Raw genomic sequence first — 17,183 nt, 5'->3', positions numbered from 1 at the left:
AAGAAGCAACTGCTGGGTATTTGGCAACAGGCAAGCAGGAAAAAACTTCCACCAACATATGTTACTTTGGAGAAGAGGTTATGCTTTTATTTCCACAGGAAATGAGAGGCTGTGTGGATTCATTCCAGGTTAATATGGATCATGTATGATAAAGAACCCCTGAAAATCCTGACTATAAACATAAAAGAAATAAAACTAGAAAAACTACAAAACATGTAATGTATATTTTATCTGCTCAAACATAAAACAAAAAAAATCATCTTTGGCTAATTTGTGTACAACACACAGTCTATCTATACTTGTATTAATACAGACATGCGTGTTACTGTTAAAAATTTATGTACTTTCAGAACAAGGGGACCAGACACCAATGAAAATGGATGGCCCAGGTGATCCAACATTTCAGAACGCCTCTGTTACAGTTTGTATATCTAGAACAGTTTCAAGGCTGTTGGCTGAGATGATCCAGCTCACAGACTATTCCAACCAAGACTTGGCCATTCTAAATTTTCTCAAGGTTCCCCCAAAGATTTCAGTGCCCCCAGACAACAGGAAGCAGTCTAAAGAAAACAACACCCATATTCCCAAAAGATGGGTTATGGATGTTTGTTATCATTTAAGGGGGATTGATTACAAATTGTTATTGGTCGTAGTCAAAAAAAAAAAAAAAAAACTAAACAAAAGAGATAAATTCAAAGATCTCTTTCTAAAGAAAAGAAGGGGAACATAATATGGAAATGATAGGGAAAAGGCGTAGATTATTAAATCTACCTTAATCCAAAAAACAACTATTTATCTCAAAATATTTTTCACTGGTGTGGAGTTTGGGTTATTGATACAAATTTAAAGTTATTTTTGTTATACAGTATGTATGTTTCTACCCTTGTTTGGGGTATCATGTTTATGCAGCTTATTTTAAAATGTAACATATAATTAAAAAATATAAATTAATCACCATCTGAAATAGACAGTCATGTTAGGTATGTTTTCAAGGTCATACAAAGATATATTTAGATAGAGAGATGATCTTCAAACACTTTGAAGACCTAAGGATATGGCATTTAATATGTTTAATAACCTAAGGCTTTTCATGACAGTGAGACACATCTGCTTCTGACAGCACCCATTTACTTCAAAAGAATCAAAGAACCTCTGTATGAAGTTTACTTTCTTTATGGTAAAGGTTACCCATTTGGGCAAAGAAACTTCCCTTGCCTCAACTGTTGACTGTATACTGTCCAAACTGGGCCAGGAGGACACAAAAGAAAGCAACTGCCAAACTTTTCCATGACAATGTAGGACAGTCCTTTAAAATTCCCTGCTTCTCAGAAATATCTGTCAGATATACTAGGCCTGTGGGCCAAAGTTAGATATCCCAATGTTACAGAAGAACCTAGGGTGATTGTCCAGGCAGCCAGATGTCCCTGTTGTTAACATTTCACCCTTCGGGTCTTTGATGGTGTTAAAGACTGAATAATTAAAGTTTTCCTTAGTTATGATAAAAAGGTAAATTAGATATGAAACTTTAGACTCACAAAGATAAGACAGATAATAGAATTTTTTCTGATTTTGCCAAATGCAAATGGACTAGATAACTGTAATTCTTTCTTGATAACTGTTTTTGCTGTATATAATTTTACTATGTTAAAGTTAAAACCTTCATTTTTATTTATTTAGACAAAAAGGGGGAAATTCTGTGGAATAATTCTTCTGTACATTGTGTAAATTATGCTGTGGTTGGTTTAATAAAGAAGCTGACTGGCCAATAGCTGGACAGGATAAGGTTAGGTAGGAGAACCAGACTGAGGACAAGGAAGAAGGGTGGAGTCAGAGGAGTCACCAGTGAGACATGAAGAGGAAACAGGAGGTGCAAGATGAAAGAGAGGTAATGCCAAGTGGCAGAATGTAGATGAATATAAATGGGTTAATTTAAATTGTAAGAGCTAGTTAGTAATAAGCCTGAGCTATTGTCTGAGCATTTATAATTGGGTCTCCATGTTGGTTATTTGGGAACTGGTGGGCAGGAAAGAAAAGTCTATCTATAGCACTCAGGAGGCAGAGGCAAGTGGATCTCTGTGAGCCAATGCTACACAAAGAACCCTTTCTCCAAAAAAAAAAAAAAGGCTTGGGGATATACAGTGAGTGGCACGTTTGTCTAACACATATAAGGCCCTGGTTCAACCCCAGTACCAAATAAATAAATATTCAAGTCCCAACTACAGAATGGGGGACACTTTTAACAGACTTAGTGTGATGATCTGAATGAGAATGGTTCCCATAGGCTTGTATATTTGAATAGTCAAGGATGTAAGCTCTTAGTCAAGCTCCAGTGCCATGCCTGCCTGCCTGCTTCCATGCTCCCTGTCATGATATCATAAACTCTAAGCCCCCAGAACTATGAGCCCTCAAATTAAATGCTTCTTTTATAAGATGTCTTAGTCATGGGGTTTTGTCATAGCAATAGAAAAGTAAGACACGTTGTATGCTGGAAGTACAGAGATGAAAAGCGGGTATGATATCCAGCAATAAGCCTGATATCAAAGCAGTCTGCATTCAGAAATGGTAGCAGGGCCAGCTCATCAAGAGGACACAACAACAGAGAGGACAGGGTTTTAGCAGACAAGCTTCAGAGGAACAGGGCAAAGTAGCACAGAAATAATGGTCAAATGACTTCAATCATCAGTAGAGCAAGTGGAGAGAAAACCAGCCAAGACATACAAAAACAATCTACAAGCATCATCAACTAACAAGAAAGCATTAATATATACAAAACCCCCACCCAAAAACACCAGAACATACCCTTCTCCATCACGTGTACTCAGGACAGTTACAGAATGGACCAGACTTTGAACTATAAAACAAATTCAGAAGGACTAGAATCATGTTCTCTGGTACAAATTTAGGAGGACTAGAATCATGTTCTCTGGCACAGTGGCCTTATATTAGAAATCAGTAACAGAAAACTAGCAGAAAAACCTCCAAACATTTGGAAATTAAAGATGCCAATTTAAATTAGAGTATATGCCAAAAAAGCCAAAAACAAATAAATGGTGTCCTAATTCTGCTAAAGTTAAGAAATATACATATTTCTAATATCTGCCATGGTATGCTAATAGAGCACATTATGATAAACACATTCACATATGCTGATTAGTCGGGTGTAATAAATTATTCACAGCATCAGCCTCATTGCAGATCAAGGCTCCTCCAGGGACTGCCCAGATGCAAATGATGACCTAAGAAGACCACAAGCTCGCACAGGCCACAAGTCTCTTGTACTCAAACATGCTTTGAGTGCTCTCTTCCATGCTCTACCCTGTGGCTGTTGACAGGGTAGAGTGCATGGTGGAGCTGTGGCTCCTGGGGACTGGAGTGCTCCACAGGAGCAGAAGCCTCCCCCCAAGAATCTGTGAGCAGTGCTGCCTTATCAGTGTGAAGCCTGGACAATGCACATGAGAAGAGGCCTCAGAAAACAGAACCTGGGCTACCCCAAACTCCAATCAAAGTGGCCTTAATATAACCTCCAAAGACTGAGAAGTTCATTTGTTTGATAACAATGATGGAACCCTGATATGGGGACATAGCTGAGTAGGGAGCAGGAAGCATAGAAAGACTGGGAAGGAGGCACTATATTAGGGGAAGACTGTGAAGGAAGGGTATTGAGGGCCACGTGATAGCGTGTGTAGAGGATGACAATCCATACTATTGAGCTCCTCTGCCTCTAACTCTACATGCTTTTCTCTCAGTGCAACCTTGAGATGATGGATGGTCTGATTTCCTTAGGACTAAGATGTTTCAGATGGAGGTGGTAGCACAGTTGCTAGCAGCCTTGATAATCTCAAAGGCCAAGCTGGTATTTAGCTCCTTGCTCTACAAACCATTTCTGGTAGTGAACAGGAATCCAGGCAGCCTCTCATTATTGAGATCATTAAGATAGATAGGGGAGGGGGCAATGCAATGGAGACCTGAGTTTGATCCTTGTAACCCAGAGAAAGGTAGAATGGGAGAACTGGTTCCTTCAGTTGTCCTCTGACCTCCACATGAGCTGTGACACTCACCTTACTCCCTCCCCAGCACACATACATACATCATACATACACACAATTTTAATAAGAAAAAAGGAGTTTGCTGTCAGGTTCTACTGATAACTCTTCTTGCTGTGGTTGAATCCATGACACGAGCAGTGTGAGGAGGAAGGGCTTACTCTGGCTCACTGTTTGTGAGGACAGAGATCATCATAGGGAAAATTAGGCTACTGGACACGTCCCCTCCAGAGTTAGAAGACTAGAGATGTGGATATTGGTGCTCTACTCTACTTCCCCCTTTTTATTCCGTCAGAGCCCCTCAGTTAACCCAATCTAAAATTCCCTCAGAGACAGGCCAGAGTTTTGTCTCCTAGATCATTCTAGAACCTGTCAAGTTGATAATATTGATTAGATCCTCTGAAACTGAGGCTCTGGTTGTGAGCCACCATATGAGTGCTGGGTCCTCTGAAGGAGCAGCCAGTGCTTTCTGCTGAGTCGTCTCTCCAGCAGTATTTTCTCTACCCAACTCTCTTTCCTTTTCCTTTGTGGGTGTGTATGAAGCTCAGAAAACAGAACCTGGGCTATCCCAAACTCCAATCAAAGTGGCCTTGATATAACCTCCAAAGACTGAGAAGTTCATTTGTTCGATAACAATGATGGAACCCTGATATGGGGACATAGCTGAGTAGGGAGCAGGAAGCATAGAAAGACTGGGAAGGAGGCACTCTGTTAGGGGAAGACTGTGTCCTAGTCTCTGTCCTTTAGACTGGATACTCACTGATTCTCTCTACTTCTCTCAGATCTGCTGTTGGGCCCACCTAGAAACATCCTCTCCTTTCTGTTTCTACTTTTTCCTTGTGGTTCTTTCGGCTTTAAGTTCTTTTTCAAAATTATTACACTCATTTATTCATTGGAAAGGCACATGCTACTACATGCCTGTGGAGATCAGAGAACAATTTGCAAGGGATGTTTTTCTTTCATCATGTGGGCCCTCAAGCTTGGTGGGTCCTCAAGCTTGGTGGGCCCTCAAGCTTGGTGAGCCCTCAAGCTTGGTGGCAAGCACCTTTGGCCAATGAATCATCTTACCATCACTTAATTTCTTAAGTTCTTACAGCAGTTTAGTTCACTGATTTTTCATTTTTTTCTTTTTTGATATAAGCACTTAATCCTTCTACTATGTACTGACTTAAATGCATCTCACTGGATAGCAAGGTAAAGGTGCTTGCAACTTAGAGCTGAAAACCCAAGTTCCATCCCCAGATCCCACAATGGAAGGAAAAAAAGTGATTCCTGAGGGTTGTTCTCTGACATGTTGAAGTAGTATGTATGCACACACACTCGATATACAATACATACATACATACATACATACATACATACATAGAGAGAGAGAGAGAGAGAGAGAGAGAGAGAGAGAGAATTTAAATGCAACTCTTCCATTTTGATGTGCTATTTTTATCACCATCTGGCTTCTATTAGGACTACCTCTCTTACTTTGTGTCTGCCTGAGGCAGTTTACTGACTTCCAGCTTCATTCTGCTCCACCCTAAAAAGACACTCCATATGATTATGGCTGTCTAACATCTGTGGAATTTTCCTGATGTGTAGCCCATAAACTGGCCAATTCTGATGGGTGACCATGTGTGCAGGAAACACACAGATATTCCCTAACTGGACACAGTGTTCTATGTATTCAGCAGTCAAATTATTCGCATCCTTGCTGAGCTTTTGATAATGCTGATCTGTCAGTTACTGCCCATGGAGTACTAAACTATCCATCATCACTGGAGCCACTTCTGATACTTCTTATAGTTTTTCTTAAGACTATGTACTCTCATCATTCAAGCATCTCCTTTGCCACTGCCTCTGATCACTGTCCTGTGCATCTTATACCACCTATCCAAGACCACAAATATCTCAAAGCATCCCTTAGAACTGTCCATTGCTACCAATGGCTTATGGCTAATAGGTTGGGGGTTTTCTTCTGTCTAGAATGTTCTTGAAAGATATTTGATGGGTGTTACGATTTGAATTCCCTACAGGCTTATGTGTTCCCAGCTGGTGGTTTTTCGTTGTGCTGGGGGTGGGGCAAGAATTTAAGAATTAGGGCCTAGCTGAAGCAAGTAGATCACTGTGGGCATGTCTGGTTCCTTTTTCTCCCTGCTTCCTGTCTGCCATCAATGGGAGCTACTCAGCCACCCCTACCTGTCAGGAAGAACTAAAAACTCTGAGACCAGGAGCTAGATAAATCTTCCTTCACTTTAAGTCATTTACATCAGGCATTCTGTGACAATGAGAAGGGTGATATACAAGAGAGAGATGGTATACAGATCATGGTTGGCAGTTATTTTTTTTCCAAATAAGAGATCACATTATTGCTCTGAGAGACAACTATCAATCCATGATATTTCTTTTAAGGTTTTTACCTTTTATCCACCTGCTTCAAAGGTTAATATATTTAGTGGTAGTTTTTTTTCAGAATTATTTTTATTTTATGAGTATGCGTGTCTGCATACATGTGTGTGCCTGCAGATGTCAGAAGAGGGTGTTGAAGATTCTAAGAGGCAGAAGAAAAGGGAGTTCGCTGTGAGGTTGTCTCTCCTAGGAATGTCAGAAGCTACAACCCATGAAGTCCCACCAACATGATTGCCTAAAAATGAGCTGAATAAGGACAACAACAGACATGCCAAAGTGGATTAGGGAAAACCAAGGAGTATTCAACACTACACAAAGAACTACAGGCAACCAAGAAATGCTGAAAGTGGGGAGAATAGTCATTCCCAGGAAGAACACACCAACTGTTAATTATCCAGCACCACGGATGCTGGGTCAGTCCTGAAAACAACTTAACATTTTACACACTGAGTAGGTTGTACTTGTGTATTTTGGAATATATATGTATACACATACATGTATATAACAACAATTAATGAAAAGGAGGCCATGAATTTGAAAGAGAGCAAGGAAGGATAAATGTGAGGGGTTATATGGAGGAAAGGGAGAGGGAAATGATGTAATTATATTATAATCTCAAAAAATAAAAGAAATATTTTTTTAATCCTGGAATGCTATTTGTAAGAATTCATTAAGACCTTAGCTAAAATAAAAAGTTTCTCCAGAAACTTTTTCTAAATGGTTCTCCTGAGAAATGCAGCCAAAAAGATGTGAGGGAGATGAATGGACAGACTGGCAGATGGACAGTGAGATAACACAATTAACTCTAAAGATTGGCATACAGTAATAAAGACTGCCAAGTACCAAAACCACAGGCAGGAAATGGAGACCTGGGAGAAACAACACACAGTTTCAGTCTAGAAGCCATCAGATCATGACCTAGCGCTAGCATTTCTGGTGAGGCAAGAAAGGGCCAGGCTCCAGCTCAAGCAGCAAGCCTCTGTGTCCTCCACAGGCCTCCCTCTGACTGGGCAAAGCTCACTGCACCAATCAGGGCCCTCTGCTTTACTTGAGTCTACTGATTCCAAAGCTAATCTCATCTCAAAACATCTTTTGTGAGAATGTCTAACTAATGTATGGATACAGCAGCCTAGTCTAATTGACAGGCAGATTAACCACTACAGGATCCAGCCAGGTAGTTAAGAAACAAGCCTTCAACCCAACATGAATATCAGCCTGGCTATTCATTCTTGAAAGAGACTTCCCTACTGTACTCAAAGGTCAAAGAAATGTGTTTTCCTGAAGACCAGAGTTGGGGGAGCACCTCTAGTAAGGACCTTTGGGTGTTCTCTATCAGGCTATTACCTAGAATTGAACTTAGGCTTTATCTCCTGTTCTCTGAGCCCTGAGCCACAAAATCTGAAGGTCAAATTTGAGTAAGAAGTTCAGTTATACTGATACTTACACCTCTAATCCCAGCACACAGTAAACTGAGGCAGATGGATCACAAGCTGGAAGCTAAATTAGGCCACAAAACAAGTAGTTCTCAGTTAATATCTGCCCTACTCGAGTTTTATTCTTTAGCTACATTTCCCTGTTCTAGTTCAAAGGAGGATTTTTAACAATATTTTCTCTCTCTCTGCTCTTGGTTCAATGAAGAAAGCTGGTCGATGATCTGTTTCCTTCTGTTCCTGGCTCCCAACTCACGCACTGGAAGACGGACCACAAGGAGACCTACAGAAGGTTCTCACATGAGATGATGGTGGCTCAGAACAGGGAGGGGAGTGGTAGCTACTACTCTAACCCCAGGTACAATCTGAAAGCACAGTCATTAGGACTCCAAAAAAACTAGATCTCGGTGTGACAGATTAGAAAGAAATCAAGAGTTTCTGGGAAGTTTTTTTCGTTTTGTTTTTTGTTTTGGTTTTTTGAGACAGGGTTTCTCTGTAGCTTTGGAAGCTGTCCTGGAACTCACTTTGTAGACCAGGCTGGCCTCAAACTCACAGAGATCCACCTGCCTCTGCCTCCCGAGTGCTGGGATTACAGGCGTGCGCCACCTCCCGGCTCTGGGAAGTTTTAAACAGCCTGATAAATTGAGAAGGAAAGTTGCAATCAGTAGGACTGGGAAGACTGGGCAGACTGGTGTGGAAAAGACTGGGAGTCTGGTGCAAACACTGGATGTGAATGTCCATTCGATGTGCATGTGGATTCATCCAACAGCTGACTCTGAGACTGAGCTCTGGAGGAAGGAAGGTCTGAGCTAAAGACACGGTCTGGAAAGCTTGCCGTGCTTCAGATCACTCAGAGAAGTAGATATGAGATGGGGTGTGAACGCCATGTGCCCATTCAGCACTGTGTCCTCGGGCAGGGGATGCAGCAGCACAGCTGCAAGTGGGACTCTAACACTAGTCCATATTAGCAGTTACATAACACGGGTCACCACCCAAACACACATTGTCCTCATCAGCTATTTGCTAGAGTTCTGTGCCAGTTCTGTGGTTTAAGAGGAATGTGGAGAATTTGGACCCAGCCTGGGAAAAAGGCAGCCACGTAGATGAACAAATGAAAGGAAACAAAATCCAGCAAAGGTTAGAGGGAACGAGATGAGCTTCCCAGAGATAAGCACAGCAGCAACTTTTCTCTGAAGCAGAGGGTCTGACAACTCAGAAGTAACTTGCCTAAGTCAAGCAAAGTAAAGGGGAAGAAGTTTCCACAGGCTATGTAGATCAGACACAGGAGGGAGAGCCACCACCTGCTGTGCTAGGGGTAAGACCCGAGTGGACTCCCACTGCAGAGATCCAAGAAGTGAAGTTCTAGCAGATTAGATCAGTTCACCAGTACAAAAGCTTCAATTCACATCTGTGTAGTGAGTCTGCCGCTGTTCTCTTTAAAGCATCAAGCGCTGTAATGGGATTATATGATAATGCGGGGACTGATTTCTGAGTTAGCAAGCTCTTTGCTTCAGACTTTTCAAAAATTATTAGAATCTCAAAATCAAATACATTTTCACAAACTGGGTCTACTTAATGGCAAAAGAGTATAGGCAGCCAGTCTTCAAAATCTTTCCTGGCCCAAGGTCACAGGGTCAGGCCCTGAGAGCAACAGCATACTCGCCATGCACAAGCAGTACCGTTTCCCAGGCAGCCAGTGTGTTCCTGTTTCCCTACTTGATGACAATACATGTTCTCAGCAGGGCTGGGGCAGCAGCTCAGGAGCGGACTTGCTGAGCACACCTGCAGCCCCAGGTTGCAGTACTGGCAGCAACAAAAACAAACTGACAACACATGTTAAATTAAAGTGGTATGAACCAGAACCCACATAACTCAGAGATGGTGTCTGGGACTTGAGTCCAGCATGCTTTGTTTGAAAGCCATTGAGTGAGATGAGCTTGCAACAGATCCCAGGATCTGGCTGTGTTGCTATGTTCAAAGAACAGGAACTGTCTTCAAGGACAAGAAATCCTGGGATGCCCCAGTAGCAAAATGGTACATTAAGAGACCTTGGGAACCACCCCCATTTTGTCCATGACCCAAAGTCAAAGCAGGAAGTCTACCAGCATCAGAGAACACCCAAGAGAGAAGCATAAACTCAGCTCAAGTGCTGAGATTCTCACTCACCCCACTAACACTCTGGATTAGCACAGCTAGGGCATCAGAGAACACTTAGCTTCATCTCTTCCTTCGTGAACAAACAAACCAATCACAAAGGCTGCTGGAGGGTTACTGGTGCAAACTGGATTAAACAGAGCCAGGCATACTGATTGAGAGCAAAATTCTCTGCAAAACCAAGCAAAGCCAGTTCCAATGGCTACTAAAGTAGGCCGTCTCCAGAATGGAGGTTTATGGCCCTGACTAGTGCCTGTAGAGCAGCTAGGGTAAGGGACAGGGCCACAGAGCAGGCAATCAGTGTTCAAACCCAGCTCCACTGCCACACAGCTGCTAACCTCCAGCATGGCACTTGGCTTCCTCGCCTGAGAAACAGGCAGTAATGCCTTGCCTTACAGGAGACTGACAACAATAAATCAGTACAAATGTGGTCTATGTGCTCAGTTGGGACTTCCTCTTCAATTCTCTTCTCCCTAACCACCTCCCCTAGCCCTATAGGCTAGTACTGTGGCCCTGCACACAGATATTAAGGCCAGGAATCACCTGGTTTCATGATGTATTCTCAACAGGAAAAAAAAAAAAGCTGTTTAGTTGAGTATCTAGGCCTGGGGGCATGTGGATCTAAAGCTCCCTAACTAGCCCTTAAGCTGTGGAAGCCTAGGTTTTCTCCCCACTTGTAGGTTGAAAAGCTATATGCTACATTTTGAAGGCTGCTGACAGAAAATACACTGCTGTCTGAGACAAAACTTCTTAAGTCATAGCTACAGCTAGAGTTACCCATGTTTGTGCTGGTTCACGATCCTATGCCACAGACTATGCACAGACTGCATCTCAGTACAAGGGACCCCAGGCTCAGAGAATCCACATTTCTCCACATAGATAGTAAGTAGCATGCCTGGCCTGTGTCCTGGAGTTAAATATCTTCATTATAAAGGTGCCAAACACATTCTGTTCTAGAGGGAGAGAATATCTCTACACCCACTGCAAGGATGTTCACTCTACATACATCCCTCAAATGATAGCCAGAAGCCAAGGAGGTCAGTTCACCCTGTTCCTAGGACATACAGACACAGGAGAATTCCCTACACATCTGGGCTATAGGCTTAAAAGACTTAATATTGCTAATATGTCGAATCTCCCCTAAATAAATTACAGATTCAACAGACTCCCAATAAATTTTCTAAAAGGGTTTCTTTTTAGTAATAAGTGACACGTTTATTCTCAAACTCATGGTAACGGCCTTAAAAACAGCCAAAACAACTTGGAAAAAAAGAATCTAGTTAGAGGATTTATGCTTCTTCTTAAAAAAGAATTTATAATGATTTATTTATTTATTTTTTATACACACTGGTATTTTCTTGCCTGCATGTTTGTGTGAGGATGTTGGATCCCCAGGAAATAGAACTACAGACAGTTGTAAGCTGCCATGTGGGTGCTGGGAATTGAATCCAGGTCCTCTGGAAGAGCCGCCAGTTCTCTTAACCGCTGAGCCATCTCCAGCCCTTGAGGATTTATGCTTCTTAAGATGACAACACCATCAAGATTGATTCAAAACACATGAAAAGTTGTTCAATACTATTAGGTCTTAAACCTTTAACAAATGGCTGAGGTGCCTATTTAACATATCAAAGTAGACCCTGGCCACCAGTTTCCCCAGCATCCCTCAGTCCCTACCTGTTATGGGTCCTGGCTGATATGCCCTGCACCCTACTCTACCCTTCCCCCAGCTGCTCTTCCCTATACAATCCAGCCATTTTGGCTGCACTATCCTTTTTCTTTTTTCTTTTCTTTTCTTTCTTCTTTTTTTTTTTTTTTTTACTTATTCTTTTGGCCTTTGGCCTCTTGGTCTCCTGGCTCTCCCCTCCCGCATCGCCTCACGTGACCCAGCTCAAGGTCATTCTGGGCTCTCCCAGATGTCTCTGCCTCTGGCAATGCTCTTCCTCATATCTACAGTAAATCTTTGCCTAGGAGCAGTTTTGTCCTCCTTTTTATTCTTTTTAAAAAAGACTTATTTATTTATTATGTATACAGTAGCCTGCCTGCATATATCTTTGCAGACCAGAAAAAGGCACCAGACTTCATTATAGATGGTTGTGAACCACCATGTGCGTGCTGGGAATTGAACTCAGGATCTTTGGAAGAGCAGCCACTGCTCTGAGCCATCTCCCCAGCCTCCCTCTTTTTTATTTCATTCAAACACTATTAGTAATAATGAAACAATGAGGTACCAAGACATCCCTACTGGAATATCTAAACCTAAACAGTGTGAGCAGACCAAGAACTGTGAGGACAAGCAGCTGATACTATACCTCTGGTGGGGATGTGAATGGCAGAGCAGTTGACAGTTTAAAAACATGAATATGCCTCTTCCATCTGACCCAGCCATTCTGTGCCTAGGATCCACCCAAAAGAAATGCCAGCACATCTCCATGTGCAAAGAAGACTCCAGCATCTATGTCTGTAACATGTCAAAGCTGTATAAACAGCCCAAAAGGTTCATCTACATAAGTGAACAGTGTGTGACAGGAAGCAGTGAACTAGTAAGATACAATAATCACTATAGAAAATAGAAACTAAACTGGGTGGTGGTGGTGCATGCCTTTAATACCAACGCTCAGGAGGCAGAGGCAAGTGGATCTCTGTAAGTTCAAGACCAGCCTGGTCTATGAAGTGAGTTCCAGGACAGTCAAGGCTATTACAGAGAGAAATCCTGTCTCGGGGGAAAAAAAAAAAAGAAAGAGAGAGAGAAAAAAAGAAACTAAACTACAATGTAGAAAAGAGGCTCTGTGGAAAGTGAGGGGCAGGTGGGAGAGAGGGAATGTGCCTTGTGGGATGATGCTTTTGTTACCTTGACTATGGTAAGGTAGATACTTATAATCAAATGATCTTTTTTCATTTAAGATATATACAATTATTGGATCTCAATAGAACTTTTAGAAAAAAATATATTCATATCAAGAGTAACTAAAGTTCAAAAACATTAATTTGAATTGTGAAAAAACAAAAATTCCATTTTTTTGTCATTTGAATATTTGAATGACATGTATACCTTTTATGCTTTACGATTATGAGGAAATTGGGACAAGCTTTTAGGCTAAATTAGTGGTAAAGGTAAACAAGAAAGGAAGCAATAAGGAAAGTTTTATTTTATTTACAACTCTGAAATTACATCCATATGCAACTTCATGTGTCTCCCATTTCATTTTGCCCAGACTTCTGGACTTTTCCTTCCATGTCCACCACATATCTACTACTCTGTTTAGAGAAGGAGCAGGTTGGTACTCTTTCATAAAATAATCTTTGTGTCAAAGGTCACAATTAAAACTAAAACCAACAGGTAAGAAACATAACTAGGAACCACTAACATGCCAACTGGCTTTCTAGAGTAGGAAGTCACAAAGCAGAGATAGGCTTTGAGAACCCAATGTCTGAGGGTACCAAGGCTTGAAAGTTGCCACCATGAAGAGTATTCCTCTTCCATTTCTAGAAGCCACTCCAACAAAAGACAGAAGCCATTTTAAATAGTAAACACTGTAAGATAATGGCTCCTGATTTCTAATACACCAAAACCTCCTCCAGCTGTGGAGGTAGAGCATATGACTATACAAGAACATAGCTGAACACTCCTTACCACTTAAAAGCCATCGCAGCAAAGGGATAAATCCAGGACTCTCACTGATGTATTTCAAGCCTTTTGAATTGATGCTCACATTGTATAGGGACATCAGCATTAGACTGAAACGAAAAAGAATACAGTGTTGACATGCTGGGCTATCCACATTGTATTTCACCTTGAATTCATGCCCTACTCTGAAGGACATATTTACATCTCAGATGACCAACGATAGCATACAGGTATAACAATTACAACGTGGAAGACATTTAATGGTTTTTATCTGCAGAAGGCCATAACATCAGGGGAAGTTTTAGCAATAACATTTTGACACTACCTTCTGTGTATAGAACCACAGGCAGAAGAGTCTCAAGGGAAACCTCACAATGCTATTTACCAGTGTTTTAGCCCTTGCAGTACCAAGCCTGTATTTATATTTAGGCAACTTCTCTGTTTATACGTGTACTGTGTTCTATGGGTTCAGTGAAGCCATCTAAAGACTATTTATAGCTCTAATCCAAGGAATGCATGGTGGTCTGAATGGGAATAGTTCACAGGCTCCTATGTTTAAATTCCTGGTCCCCATTTGACAGAACTATCTGGGAAGGATTAGGAGGTGTGGCCTTGTTGGAGGAAGTGTGTCACTGGGAGCAGACTTTGAGGTTTCAAAAGACTTGTGCCATTCCCAGTGTGCTCTCTACTTCCTGTTTGTGGGTTGAGATGTAAACTCTTAGTTGGGGCTCCTTTGCCATGCCTGCCTGCCTGCTGTTGCCATGTTCCCCACCTTGATGGTGACAGACTCTTACCCCTCCTGGACCATAAGACCCAAATTCCTTTTGTGAGTTGCCTTGGTCATGGTGTTTTATCACAGCAACAGAAAGTCACTAAGACAGAAGTTGATACCAGGGAGTGGACTATTTGCAGTGACAGATTTGACCATGTGGGTTTGGAGGCTGTGGAAGGCTCAAAGCTCAAAGTTCCAAAACTTTGGGGTAGAAAAATGGTTGATCATCATAAGCAGACCTTAATGAGTCATCCTAGTAGGAGCTTGGAAGACAGTGCTGAGTGCAACAAGGATTATGGAGGCCCAGCTCAAGAGGTTTCTTAGGGGAACAATATTAGCAACAAGGCTAGAGAACATTCTTGTGATATTTTGGGCAAGAATGTGGCTGCTTTCTACTCTCATCCTAAGAACTTGGCTGAGGCTAAACTGAAAAGTAATGGACTAATTTCTTTAGTAGAGGAGATTTCAAGGCAGCCTATTATCAACTCTGTCTCATGCTTATTATATAATCACCTTTATGCAAGTCTACAATGAGAAAGAGCAAGCAAGGCAAAAAGAAATAAAAATGCAAAGTTTGAAGAGAAAAAGAACAACCAGGAAATTTAATGTTGGAACCAATGCTTGTGCTGAAAGAGGTAAGAAATTTAAGAAAAATCCTGAATCACACTGGAATAAAGGGAAGGGTATCTCAGGGCAAGACTCCAGTCAGATAAGCTTCTGGGTGTGAAAGGAAAAGGCCTAAGGAATGTTCTGCTCCTGAAAAGGAATGGCAAATCAAAGCTGCTGCAAATGTGATTGTAGAGGGCCAAGGCTCACTCCAAATTGGTAGTCATTATCCATGTGGTGCTAGCTTTCATGCCACAAAGGACACACCAGTAAAGGGATCAAGGAATCTTCCTCTGTGGTTACAGAGAGCTGCTGAGGTTAGGCATGTGGCAGTAGAATCCCTGCATGGAGGCCCTGAGAAGCTGTCCTATGAAACTATGAAAGTGAAGTCTGGACTGCATTGGAGGTCCCAAGGTATTGGAAATGATATAGCCATGAAACATCTGCCCAGAAGAGCTGCAGAAAGAGATGGGACCAGCCCAAGAGTGAGAAGTGTACTGTAGGCAGCAAAGCTGGAGGAAGAGCCACCTGAGCTCTTTGACATCAGACATGGAGCTATAGGGTTTGGAATTGCCCTGCTGGGTTTCAGTCTTGCTTTGGTCCAGCATTTCCTTTATTCCTCCATTCTGGAATGGTAATATATATTCTGTGCCACTGTATGTTATTATAAGTATATAATTTCCTTTTTTATTTTATAAGGGGTTACAATTAAGAGATTGCTTTGAGTCTCAGAAAAGGTTTTGAACTTTGGACTTTTAAACAGTGTTGAGGCTAAAACTTTGAGAAACTTCTGAAGTTGGACTAAATGCATTTTACATTATGATATGGCCTTGGACCTATGAGAGCCAGACAGTGGAATATATTTACTTGAATGAGAATGTCTCATTAGCTATTATGTTTACTTGGTCCCCAGTATTGGAGGAAACTGTTTGGGAAGGATTAGGAAGCATGGCCTTGCTGAAGAAGGGGTGTCACTGGTGTGGGCTTTAAGGTTTCAAATGATTCCATGTCATTCCTAGTGTGTTCTCTGCTTCCTGTTTGTGGATTAAGATGTGAGCTCTTGTGATGATTAAGACGAGGCTCAATCACCATGCCTGCTTGCCTGTTTCCATGCTCTTTGCAGGGATGAACTCTTATCCCTCTAGAACCATAAGCCCAAATTAACCCCTCCTTTTATAAGTAGTTTGGTTATGGTGTTTTATTACCACAATGGAAGAGTAACCAAGACAGTATGCGGCATGTAACATCAGCCAGGCCAGGCCAGACCGCTTAACCCACAGCAGGAAGAACCCACTCTATCACAATCCCATCATCTGAACAACCAACCAGGCAATGACCCCAGTAAAACAGGATTTTCCACACTGTTCTGAACAACTGCCAATTCAAGTGTCCAGTGGAAGCTAGAAACTATACCCCTTTAGTTTCTGGAGGTGTTATATAATATAGAAACTCCCAGGTCCTTCATACTGCTAAGCAATAAAACAGGCCAGACAACAGTTTTGAGAGATGGCTTCCTCAAATAGATAAAAGTGCTTGACACACACACACATCAGGAGCTGGGTTCAAATCCCCAGAACCTGCATAAAGGTATATGTAGTGGAGCACATTTATAATCTCAGTGCTCCTACAGCAAAATGGGAAGTGAGGACACGAGAATCCCTAGAATCCCTCACAGCAGCAAACAAGAGACCCTGTCTCAGAAAGAGGAAGCTGAAGCTCAACACCTGAAGTGATCCCATGGCCTCCATATGTGTGCCATGGCACGTACATGCTCACATTCAAAAGCATACATGTGCTCCGTGACATGCACATACCTGTATTCCACAGACACCATACATACACACACAGAGAAGAAAGGCTAGATAACAGCTAAGGTGTATCCAGTGGCAGAGCACTACGTAGCATGCCAAGGCCTGGGATCTCATGACAGCACTGGAGGGAAGGCCAGACAAATTCCATGTACGACCTTCTGACACAGGCACACGCAGCCACGTGAACTAAAAGCTGCAGTGCCTCTCCTGTTTCCTTTTGCCCACATTGTTTAGTCATAAAACTTCATTTTAAAATTGCAGTGAGCTTGCAGGAAACAATCAAGTCAAAAGTGGGAGGTGAGTACAGACCATGACAGATTCCAGAAGCTGAGAGCTTCCATTACA

At 41.9% G+C, this 17,183-nt stretch overlaps 1 protein-coding gene across 1 annotated transcript in view; it reads right to left on the bottom strand.

Annotated features, from left to right (window-relative positions):
- The window catches only part of LOC118569968 (heat shock transcription factor 2 binding protein), an 85,632-nt gene that overhangs the window by 21,943 nt on the left and 46,506 nt on the right, over window positions 1-17,183 (bottom strand). The window contains exon 8 of the mRNA XM_036168282.1: window positions 13,656-13,759. Within this exon, the coding sequence (XP_036024175.1) occupies window positions 13,656-13,759 (104 nt within the window). The remainder of the gene's footprint in view (window positions 1-13,655; window positions 13,760-17,183) is intronic.

This window comes from Onychomys torridus, chromosome 18 (assembly GCF_903995425.1).
Source record: "Onychomys torridus chromosome 18, mOncTor1.1, whole genome shotgun sequence".
In the NCBI taxonomy this organism is placed as follows: Eukaryota; Metazoa; Chordata; class Mammalia; order Rodentia; family Cricetidae; genus Onychomys; species Onychomys torridus.
This window is presented reverse-complemented; position numbering and strand designations above follow the sequence as displayed.